General features: G+C 42.4%; 2 protein-coding genes across 2 annotated transcripts; one reads left to right on the forward strand and one right to left on the reverse strand.

Moving 5' to 3' along the window:
- Positions 1-1,135: 1,135 nt before the first annotated feature.
- On the reverse strand, positions 1,136-6,530 carry LOC138969412 (uncharacterized). The gene is made up of 6 exons (XM_070342206.1): positions 6,400-6,530; positions 5,329-5,537; positions 3,360-3,860; positions 2,794-3,054; positions 2,079-2,306; positions 1,136-1,664 (listed from the first exon to the last, which is right to left on the reverse strand). The coding sequence occupies exons 2-6, from the start codon at positions 5,485-5,487 to the stop codon at positions 1,353-1,355; spliced, it is 1,461 nt and encodes a 486-aa protein (XP_070198307.1). The 5' UTR covers positions 5,488-5,537; positions 6,400-6,530; the 3' UTR covers positions 1,136-1,352.
- A 13-nt stretch (positions 6,531-6,543) lies between these two features.
- LOC138969413 (uncharacterized) lies at positions 6,544-10,601 on the forward strand. Its single transcript, XM_070342207.1, has 3 exons — positions 6,544-6,686; positions 7,473-7,736; positions 10,055-10,601. The coding sequence occupies exons 1-3, from the start codon at positions 6,663-6,665 to the stop codon at positions 10,451-10,453; spliced, it is 687 nt and encodes a 228-aa protein (XP_070198308.1). The 5' UTR covers positions 6,544-6,662; the 3' UTR covers positions 10,454-10,601.
- The last annotated feature ends 1,506 nt before the right edge of the window (positions 10,602-12,107 follow it).

Genomic DNA, 12,107 nt, shown 5'->3' on the forward strand with positions numbered 1-12,107 from the left:
GGCACTGCGGTTATGAAATTAAAGGCCCCTCCTGTTTTTGGAACCGCAGGAGCTTTCTAGTTTGCTGTTAGGTAGATTTTTGGTTCCTCTTTCCTGTCATGCTCTCTTTTTCGTCATGAATTCTTTTCTTTTTTCTGCCTTCTTGCTCAATCACCTGTATTTTTTCCAAAAATCTCTTCTCTTGCCGCTTGTCTCGCGATTCATGTATAGTTTAATCTGTTAGTGTTCTGATGTAAGTCCAGCAGTAGATAGGTTAAGCCTATTTTAACATACTGGAAACTGGTAATCTTCCAGTAGGTATTAATTTAGTTTTACTAAAGCCTGCTGGGACACAAGTAATGGGTTAGTGCATTTGTAAACAAGAATCGCTTGACAAGTGGCCCCCTTCATCCCCCCTTCCTCTTCCTGATATGGCTCTGCGTAGTCGGCTGGACGTTAAGCAACAAATAAACAAACAAACAAACAAATCACTGCCCCAACACAATGACCTACTGAGCCAATTATAGCTACTTGTCCAGAAGGACTGCATGGTCTTCCAATTGTAAAGTAAAGATTCTTGTTTATGATGTTGATAAGTGCAGAAAACAATGCACAATTAAAGTAGCATGATTATCAGACACTGTGGCATGCCAAGTCATGTACGACTGGAAAGTTATATGGCATGGGTTTCCTTCTGGGAAAAAAATAACCGCATGAGGTCTGAAGCTTAGTCCTGCTTTAGTCTGAGCACTGTTTGGTGATATAAAAAAAAGTTATGCTTAGCAGCTTAGCGAGTCCCTAGGTTATTTCTATCGGGCAAAAGAAATGAGAAAGCTAACCTGTCTTATTTTCCTTGTGTGCTAGTGCAGTGGTACCTGCAATGTGAGGACTGACGAGAGAACACCTCCCAAGAAAGGACACCTCCCAAGAAAGGACACCCGTACTGCCTTTGTCTATTATCTAGACTAAAGTAGACCTGACATAACAGGCTACCTACAATGTAGGGACACTTTCAACTGACTTTCCACTGTTCTTGTGGGTATCCTTTCATCCCAGGTACCTCTGCACACCACATCATCATTTATAATAGGGTTTACACCAGACTCAAACAGCCCTGCAGCAATACACTAAAAAAGTGACAAACTAAAGGTACAAGAAATTGTAAAAGGTAACTTTATTGCACCACAATGACAAAGACAAAGATTGTCTTCATACAACCGAAAAGTACTGACCACATCGTGCCCACTTTGAAACGATGCACTGATAATTTCTACTGGTTGGTGTTTTTAAACACTGAGAGAGTTCACCTTTGATGTTCTCAAACACAGATATGCAAAATGCTTCAAACTGGTTGACGTTCCGAAACAGAGAGATCACCAAAATCCTTCATACTGGTTGACATTCTCCTCAAAGAGCAGGTTCTGGCGACAGCAGGCCAGCTTGTAGAGAGAGTCGTCAAGCTTGATAGGGGCCCAGGGGGCTCTGAGGGCGACTGACACCTCCTGCTTGAGGTCGGTCACCTGGTCCTCCGTCACGGCCACTCTGCCGTTGAAGAAGATCTTGTGTTGGAAGACCAGGAGGTCGGTGAGGCGCGGGGCGTGCAGGGCGAATGCAATAAGGGCGTCGCTGGGAATGATCAGGTTGAACACCGCCGACTGCAGCTGTTTCATGTGTACTCCCAGGTACTGGTGGACAGGGAAGTATAAATGTGATAGTGTCTGACTTGCATAAAAAAACATGTTTGTAGACCCATGCTTACTCTGTCTGATGGTACAGTACTAGGTCATTATTAGCAGCAGGGAGCAGCAGTTTCATTTTAGATGTTTTTCACAGTTTGCTGAATAAAGGAAAGAAAACAAATTTAGATTGATGTACATGAGCAAAGACAAGCCCTTGTCTTTAGTGACGTTTGTCACTGCTGTAGTACACAAACAATAATAGTGTAAAGAATATATTCATGACATCACATTTCTTGCTGCACTTACTCGCCGCTAGCTGAAGTGGTATATCATGCAGACAGAAAATGGACAAGCCGGATGAACTGATATTTAAAATAAGGCTTCTCGTTTGCGACCAACAGCTCTCACATCTAACCTCACCTTGAAATTACTGGCAAGGTCTTCAAGGTCAGAGAAGGGCATGAGTGGCTCCCAGACGGACAAGATGAAGGCCATGCAGTGCAGCGTTGGCCCGTATGTGTCGGCCACGCAGCGCAGCAAGGCGCGCGACACACTGGAACACAGGCTGTCCAGCACCAGGGACTGAGCGAAGGGGTTGGGGCAGATATGCACCGGACACACAGACCTGTTCTTGAAGATGTAGTGCACCTGAAATCACGCCTTGTTATTAAAGTGGAGACACTCTTGGAACTTTTTAAGCACAGCTATTAAAATCGATGGCGGTTTTTGTTTCAAAATACATGATGCACGTACCATAGAACTATTACATTGTAACACATCTCTGCAGACTGAAGATCTCACACACACATTGCTCATGTGGAACAGACACGTAAGCTCAAGGACATGTTCTCCAGACATGCACCATCTTTGCTGACCTGAGACGCAAATTCTGGCGAATTTAAAAGAAACACTCTGGGGTTGGGCAGAGTCCTTGCGGCTAGTTGCGGACTTTGTCACTTCAAAAACATTGACAATATCACTTGTAACATGGTGACAGAAGAAGAAAAGATAAAGTAACACATCTAACATGTTAGACCGCCTGGGTCTCGATCAGAACAAGCTAAGATCATATATCTGCACACAGTTGAAGGTGGGCACCAAGTCACACTTGCCACTGCTAATTAAATATGCCTACCTTGAAGGACCAGTGTGGTCTCAATACAAGCTGAGACCACCTGATGGCGGATTTCTCCACGTAGTTGAGGTTGAGAGTGTGTTCATCATTGACCATGTAGAGATCGTGCAGGCTTTTGTTGAGCAGCTGTTGCACGATGGCGGTGTTGAGGTTCTGCACGGGGCATTTCAACACACGCAGCGAGCAGCACACCGTCAGGATATTCAATGGCTGAATGCCAGAGGCTAAGATTAAGCCATGGGAAAAATCCAGTGAAGTGATCTGTAAGATGGGGAAAAAAGGCATAGGAAAACCAATGGATAAAAGTAGTGGTAACAACTATAACACCATCGGTGCGCATTGTTATGTCTGAAGCCAGAAAATTGACAAGCGTTGAGGATGATGATTTCATCAAGTTAATATCAACAATGTGTATGGATGGAACTCTATGGTTCAGAGTTTTATTCAATATTTGTTTGCTTTTTTTGTACGACACGTAGCAATATTCTATGCTGATTAAAGGGGTCTAGAATTTGTCTTTAGGGAAGTTCTTTTTCGTTCTTCAGTGTAATGGTATTTATCTTCACCTTTGCAAGAATATTGTGACCGTGGTAGAAGTGCAGCAGATCAATAACGCCAGTACCAGCTTCCACAGACGAGTAGAGCAGACGGTAGAAGTTGAGACCGACCCTGCTGTCAGAGCTGAGGACGTTCTGCAGAGGTGCGATGTACTGCTTAAAGGACAGGGTCAAGGCTGAGGAAGACAGGTTGGGGGGATGGTAGATCGCCAGAGACTTCAGGCGCAAACAGTGCAGCTCCACATACTTGAGGATAGAGAAGTCTGTGTCCACAGGACTGTCGGTGGGCAGAAAGTTGTGGATCCAGATGACGCAGTGGGAAAAGTACTGACCGTACTGCGCGATGCAGGCTGCTTCTTCCAGAACGTAGTGTGCGGACAGCAGTGCTTCGTGCTCGTGGGCGTAAGCTCTGTCGTTCTCAAAGCGCTCCCAGCCTAGGGAGGATTCCAGAATTCGCTCCCAGCGTTGGAAAACCTCAGTGGCAAAAATCTTCTCCTTCCAGTAAAGATACTGAAAAAATAATACTGAGTTACGAAGGTTGACAAGATAAAATCACGGCCATAAACATAGATGTCTCATTATGTGTTCATAAACTAAAGCTACAGTTCAAGACTATTCAAATCGATTAATGTACACATTTAAAAAAAAACAAACCTAAGGCCAAAAAAAAAAATTGTCTGTTTCTGGTAACATGGCTAAAAAAAATAGGGTCGGTAGGTCGGGATTTTTTTTTTAATTTTTTTTTTTACCCCAAATGTAGACCAATAAAACTAACTTTAAAAATCGCGCAAAGAGACTGGATTCACTATACATAGAGACAAGACACTCAACACATTTACAAATCGTCAGCGGACTTTCGTTTTCACACGTTTTTGTTGTTCATTTTCTCACCCTGTCCTTTACCACCAAAAAAATAAATAAAATTTTGAGTTTGGAAAAAAAAAGTTTAGGGTCGGCGCCGAAATTTAGGGTCGGTCGGGTGACCAGAAACAGACAATTTTTTTTTTGTTGGCCTTATGAGCTTGTAAGAACTTATGCACACATGTATACAAACAGGTGAGATAGCCTGTAGACAGTCTGTCACAAAGCATGCACCTAATTAGCACCTGTTTTAATGCCTCTGTACTTAACACCATCTACCATATTAATTTCTAGAGTTGTCAGATAATTCAGCATGTAACAAACTATTCAGATACATCCCCTATAATTTCATCAGTATTAAACCCACACTTCGCACAACAGTGACTTAAAATATGTATGAATGGGCAGGACAGAGACTCAGCAAAGTTGTCAAGTCTTGCGATAAACAATGCCGAAAAGGGGAGACAATTTTAGAACCCAGTCAGCCAGTAAACTGACATAGCTTTCCTGGTCCTGTTGTCTACATTGGAATTCCCTTTTCGAGACCCTTTGTTTCTTATTCTAGCCTTCTTTCATTTGAAGACCCGACTTTTTCAAGTGTTCTCTCTATATATAGACTATTATATATCTCTCTCTCTTCATGACCGGCACGGTTGGCCTAGTGGTAAGGCGTCCGCCCCGTGATCGGGAGGTCGTGGGTTCGAACCCCGGCCGGGTCATACCTAAGACTTTAAAATTGGCAATCTAGTGGCTGCTCCGCCTGGCGTCTGGCATTATGGGGTTAGTGCTAGGACTGGTTGGTCCGGTGTCAGAATAATGTGAATGGGTGAGACATGAAGCCTGTGCTGCGACTTCTGTCTTGTGTGTGGCGCACGTTATATGTCAAAGCAGCACCGCCCTGATATGGCCCTTCGTGGTCGGCTGGGCGTTAAACAAACAAACAAACAAACAAACAAACAAAATCTCTTCATGTTCATTTCTGAAAATTTGACTTCATTTCAAGATTCCCAGTCTTATAATATCTTTTTTTTTTTTTGGTTTGCGGCCTCAAAAAGGGGGTTCCACTGTATCTGGAAGATGTTCCCTAGCTGTTACAAGAACAGTGGAGACATTGTACCTGGAAGATAGTCTGTACTACTAGGTCAGGCAGAGAGTTGATGAGGTTTTCCACATCCTGCGGCTGATGGAGAACCTGACAGTTTGTGTTCTGAGCACTGTCAGTGCAGCTCTCCTCTAGCCCATCGCTCACATCCACGCTGTCGGTCGAATCTGTCATGTTACCATGACGATGACCTACATCACAGATTCCGGTTGCTGTGCCATTACCTGCAAGACATGCTGTGCCATCAATCAATTTGCAGGCGGCTTTAAATCTATAATAGCACACGTGGTGGATGGCTCACAGATAATTAATGAACTCTTTCAGTTCTTCTTTCCATTTGCATAGCTTCTCCTCGACATCTACTGACATTCAAGTTCTTCTTTCGTGAAACCGACATGCCATCATCTTTTCGATGGTTCTGGTGTTTAAACAAAATGCAGCAATGTCACGTTAATCAGATGCTTGGCTGGTTGAGTAATAATAAACTTTTCCCAAATGCCAACTTCATTCTCTTTCAATTTCATCTCACTGATACAATCATGCCGCCTGAAGAAAGCACGCCGAATTCAAGAGGACGATCAGAATAATTTCGAGCAGTCAGTGCAGTCAGTTTACAGAAACCGAGTCCCACAGTGCCTCTTCCGCCCTTGCAGTTGAACTGACCATTTGATTTCGTCATAAAAGTCTATCCAGGACTTTCATCTTTCCTACAGCAAATGTTCAAAACTTGTAGACCAATTGCTTGTTTTGGGAGATACAGAAGAATTCAAATACTGGCCAGGCCTTATCAAATTTCTTCCCTATCAATGACGAATAGAGAAAGAAAGCATATGCCTAACTGTTGGAAACAAGAAACCCTCAAGTATAAATGTATGCACACGGTCCATAAACTTTATGATGAAGAAACGAAACTGCCACAAAAACTGTCTTTAAATTTCCCTCCTGGCTAACTTCAGAGGCCCTGCTTTGCCACCACGTCACAACAGGGCCACCTACAGTTGCCTTCCATATTCCCCGATCTTAGTGCAAGTTAAACGAAGGGAACGAGAAAATAATGGACAATCAGTTTCTCTTTTTAACACTCACCGCCTCATAGGCCTCCCTACCAGTCCCTGCGGTGTTGCTGAGGACGCAGATAACGAATGACCCCTCTTGGTTGTAAAGGAAAGCTGGCGATTTAACTGCGTATACTTTTCTTTCCAAAAAAAAAGTAACAAAACAAAAAAGAGATTATAGAAATGTTTGCAGTCGACACAAAATGGCTTGAATTCTGGAGATTTATTTCCCTTACTCAGTTCTAAGTCAATTACTTTTAATGCGAAACTAAAGTAAAATGCGGAGCTGACAAAATGGCGTCTGCACTGCGAAGCGAGGTGAGATGAATGTCACATGCGCACTGACAGTGATTTTACTCCGTAGCCGGTGCCTATTTCATGGTATCAGATTTCTGGTTCCATGAACAATGAGGAATTAAAGTGTATAGCGCAAGTAATTTGCCCTGATTGAGAGTATTTATGACATTACCTGGATGAATTATCTGTCTCTCTGTGACTCTCCCTGTCACTGTCAGTGTCTGGCTCTCTCTCTCTCTCTCTCTCTCTCTCTCTCTCTCTCTCTCTCTCTCTCTCTCTCTCTCTCCAGGTAGCGATCTTTCAATTAGCGGAACATATTGTTTAGGTGATATTTTGTACACACACACACACACACACACACATACAGTGACACACACACACACACAGTGACACGCACAATTAATAATGGATACACATCCACTCTCGTCAATCCATGCATGTGACTGAGGCACCGTGCAAGCTGTTCAGGCTTCATTGTTTGTGAAGATACCTAGATGTCAGGTGGAGATCGGGCTGTGATGACAGCAATGAAAAGTCATATTGCTAATATGAATGCAAAACACACACACACACACACGCACACACACACACACACACACACACAATGATAAGGAGAATCAGAGAAAACTCACCGGTGTGTGTGCACCAACGTCCTGCTTAATCATGGAACAAAGTAAACACCTCCAGCTGAGCTGCCATGGCAAGGACACATCTGTGTTAAACATTAACTTCAATATGGGGATAATTAGTCTAGTACTAAGACAATAAGCTTTTCCTCATAAAAACGATTCATCTCTTTTTCCTCAGTTCTCGCATCTGTTGAAATGTTCAACCACAAGTCAACGCATGACCGTACGGTGGAAGAAGAAACCTCCAAAGTGGTGTGACCCTGCGGACATCTCATGGGCAGCACCTCTCCTGGAGAAAATGCAGCTGAAAGAGCAGAAGGGAAGCGATGATGTGGAACAGCCACCTGCTATGCTCCACATGGTGACCCGAGTCCGAAAACTAGGTGGACGACCTCATTGGGAAAAACACACCATAAAAGCACTGGGCCTCGACAAGGTCAAGGTAAGCTAATGGCGGGTTATATTCTCCACTGAGCCTGCAATGCATACTGTTATTTTTTAAGATTTCTTCGTGACCAGCAGGGAGTTACTTAATGTATGCAGGAGCTTGCATGCATCTGGCATGATCTACTTTTTAAGTGTTGTTCACATGGCTGATTTTCAATCAAATTTTAACAAACTTCTGAACGATTTTAGTCTGTACATAAGGCAAAAAAAAAAAAATTGTCTGTCTCTGGTCACCCGACCGACCCTAAATTTCGGCGCCGACCCTAAACTTTTTTTTTTTTTTTTTTTTGGTGGTAAAGGACAGGTTGAGAAAATGAACAACAAAAACGTGTGAAAACGAAAGTCCGCTGACGATTTGTAAATGTGTTCAGTGTCTTGTCTCTATGTATAGTGAATCCAGTCTCTTTGCGCGATTTTTAAAGTTAGTTTTATTGGTCTACATTTGGGGTAACAAAAAAAATAAAAAAAAATCCCTACCTACCGACCCTATTTTTTTAGCCATGTTACCAGAAACAGACAATTTTTTTTTGGCCTAAGTGGTGAAATGTTGTCATTTCATCATATTAACAGTTTAAGAAGCTTGCTGATTTTGATCTTATTTCAGGCCCAGGTATAAACAAAGCCAGTCAGTGAAAAAGCGCAAGCAGTCACTATAGTCTCCAACTACAGAGTGTGTCAGGATAAGGCCACACAAAAAAAGTTGTATGTTTCTGGTAACATGGCTAAAAAAAATAGGGTAGGTAGGTAGGGATTTTGTTTTTGTTTTTTTTGTTTTTTGTCAGGGTAGAAAATAACTGTACATAATACAGTGACGCAAAAGAGACTGGACTTACTATACAAAAAGAAAGACAACAAATCGCAAAACAAATGAGACAAAAGGGATGCGAGGTTATCCCCCTTGTGTCGTCTGCCGTCTGTTACTTTTGTTTTGACGCTTTTTTTTTTTTTTTCCAAATGCAATAAAAAAAATGTCTAGGGTCGGCGGGAAAAAAATAGGTAGGGTCGGGTGACCAGAAACATACAACTTTTTTGTTGTTGCCTAAGTCGCATGGCTTATCAAATTTGCAGCATCGTGCATCAACCTAGCCAGGAAAGTTGTAGTTGATAGGTCTAGCTAAGTGAGGCATGCTGTGTTCTTCAAACTGCTATTTTCTTCAAAGGTCCATTCCTTCCAGCCAAAAAGATAGCTCAGAATTCGAAACTTGCTTTTTATTTGGCATTTTCTGCAAGAACTCATTGTTGGCGTCGATGACGGATTGAATCGGCAACTTTTGCAAGCTTCCCATAATCCATTGAGATTATAGGGACTGGGTGGCCGAGTGGTAACGCACTTGCGCTCGGAATCGAGAGGTTACGTGTTCGACCCTGGGTCGGGCCGCTATTTTCTCCCCCCTTTCCTAACCTAGATGGTGGGTTCAAGTGCTAGTCTTTCGGATGAGATGAAAAACCGAGGTCCCTTCGTGTACACTATATTGGGGTGTGCACGTTAAAGATCCCACGATTGACAAAAGGGTCTTTCCTGGCAAAATTGTATAGGCGTAGATAAAAATGTCCATCAAAATACCCGTGTGACCTGGAATAATAGGCCGTGAAAGGTGGATGCAGCGCCTAAAGGCAGTCGATCTACTGGCCGATGTGAATGCGTGATATATTGTGTAAAAAATTCCATCTCACACGGCATTAATAGGTAACATGCGCATTGAGTCGCCTTGTGTGGTGAGATACGTGCGCGATATAAATCCTCGTAAATAAATAAAATAAAAATTTCAACCAACCACTGGTCTTATAATTGGCAGTGTGGTCATGTTACTAATTTAGTTATTATAGTAAACTGCTGGTGTCTTTCCAAAATAAGGAAGTTTTCTTGTGCATTTATCCGATCTGGGATAGAATTCTCACACTAAACACATGCAACATGTTTTTGGTTCTTTAAGCGGCACTATCGATACCTTATGCATTTTTTCCTCATCAAAATCAGGTTTGGTCACATGCAGTTGTGACTTCTATTCACATTTCTAAAATTTCTTTGCATAAATCAAGCACATTTCAGAGATGGTGGAAACAGCATTGCAACATCCAGAAACACACATACACCCCAAAAAATGTGTTTGGACATCGTAAAATGCATTTAAATATCTCCTTTGGTTTTGATGGACCACAACAACCACAATATTGTGGACGTCCACAGAATGTAAGAAAAAATAAGTAGAAATGGTTCATAACCATTTTTTCCTGTAATGTTTTTGTAGTTTTATGGTGCATTTGCAGAAGAAAGGTGTCTTGAATTGAAACAAATCACGTGGTCGTTTGCAGAAGTACGAACCAGTAGTGCACAAGAACACCCCCAATGTGAACCATCTGCTTTCCAAGGTCAAGCACCTGATCAAGGTCGTTCCAGTCACATTTCCTGACGGCTTGCCAGTTGACGAGTCGGATTTCCACCACTCCATTCTCCACAATGATGGACATCTGGAGGTGAAGAAGAGGCTCAGCCCACTGGAACAACAGCTGACCAGTAAGGAAGACGACAAGAAGGAACTGTGGAAAATGGATGATGACACAGTAGATAAGTCGACTCGCAAAGTGTTAGAACGTTTTGCGATGAGTCGAGAGTACTTCCCTGCCAAATATGTGTACAAATACAACCAGGACGGAAAAGAGCATCGCTACCATGGCAACCAGAATATTGCTGGTGACAGAGAGTGGTATTGACAATGTAGGTGTTGCATGGAACAGTTCTTGATGGGTTGTGCCAGCTGTGTTTAAAATGACTGACGTATGAATGAGAAGTGAATAGATTTTCTTGTTTGTTGCTGTTTTGTATTAGAGTATTTGTTTACTATAAAAACAGAAAAGACAACTTCTTTGTGTGTGTTTGAGTGTGTGTGTTTGTGTGTGTGTACATGTTGCCCCAAGTATTTGGCTCACGTAAGTGTAGCCTATGCGATGATAAACTTTGTCTGTCTGTGCGTGTGTGTGTGTGTGTGTGTGTGTGTGTGTGTGATAGAAACTATTTGAAGACGTCACATTATGACGTAAGAGGGTTAGACGTCACGCGAAGGAATTACTGAAAATCTCGGTCATTGTTATTTTGAGCGGGTTGAGACTAGTTGGCAGTCGTGTCCCTGTAAGTAGGCTACACATGCAGACAGACAGATCTAGATCTAGTGTCTCGCTTTCTTGCACAGTGTCACCTATGACTGTGTGTGTGTGAATGTGTGACGGAGTGATTGAGTTTGTGTTACTGTTTGTCGATTTCTTTCGGGAGCCTTGAAGGCTTCGCCTCTTGTTTTGCCTTGATATTAGAATAATTATGTGCTCATTGATAAGCACACACAAAAAACTGTCAAAATGCAAGATATAATTGAGATTGCTCTTTGCAAATTAAAAGACATGGAGAGTTTATGGCATGTTTGGAATGTGCAACAGCAAAAGACCAAAAAATGCAGTTTTGTGACGTTCAGCCTGATGTACAGTTGTATTCCACACATTGACACATGACCGACTTCTTTCAAATACATTCTTTCAAATACACAATGTACTGTGGTCCAGGGATGAACGATAGTGAAAGAATCTCACAATACAAAACAGTGTGAAAGTGGAGCTGAATAAAAGCACACACATACATGCATGCAGACGAATATAACACATACCATTTAAAAACAAATTCTTTGCATTCACTATAATACTGAAGGAATCCGTTTTGACTGCACTGTATCAATCAATCAATTAATCAATATGTGGCTTATATCGCGCGTATTCCGTGGGTACAGTTCTAAGCGCAGGGATATTTTTATTTTTTTAATTTTTTTATTTTATGCAATTTATATCGCGCACATATTCAAGGCGCAGGGATTTATTTATGCCGTGTGAGATGGAATTTTTTTTACACAATACATCACGCATTCACATCGGCCAGCAGATCGCAGCCATTTCGGCGCATATCCTACTTTTCACGGCCTATTATTCCAAGTCACACGGGTATGTTGGTGGACATTTTTATCTATGCCTATACAATTTTGCCAGGAAAGACCCTTTTGTCAGTCGTGGGATCTTCGTGCACACCCCAATGCAGTGTACACGAAGGGACCTCGGTTTTTCGTCTCATCCGAAAGACTAGCACTTGAACCCACCACCTAGGTTAGGAAAGGGGGGAGAAAATTGCTAACGCCCTGACCCAGGGTCGAACTCGCAACCTCTCGCTTCCGAGCGCAAGTGCGTTACCACTCGGCCACCCAGACAACCTTGCAAAGGATGATACCATAACAGGCATTGTAAATCAAATCTGATATATATAGCAGGCTAGGAATATGATGGTGGATATTTTATGAAAAGAACTCTACGAAAGGAAACTTGCTTTAGCAAT

This window comes from Littorina saxatilis, linkage group LG6, assembly GCF_037325665.1.
Source record: "Littorina saxatilis isolate snail1 linkage group LG6, US_GU_Lsax_2.0, whole genome shotgun sequence".
Classification (NCBI taxonomy): domain Eukaryota; kingdom Metazoa; phylum Mollusca; class Gastropoda; order Littorinimorpha; family Littorinidae; genus Littorina; species Littorina saxatilis.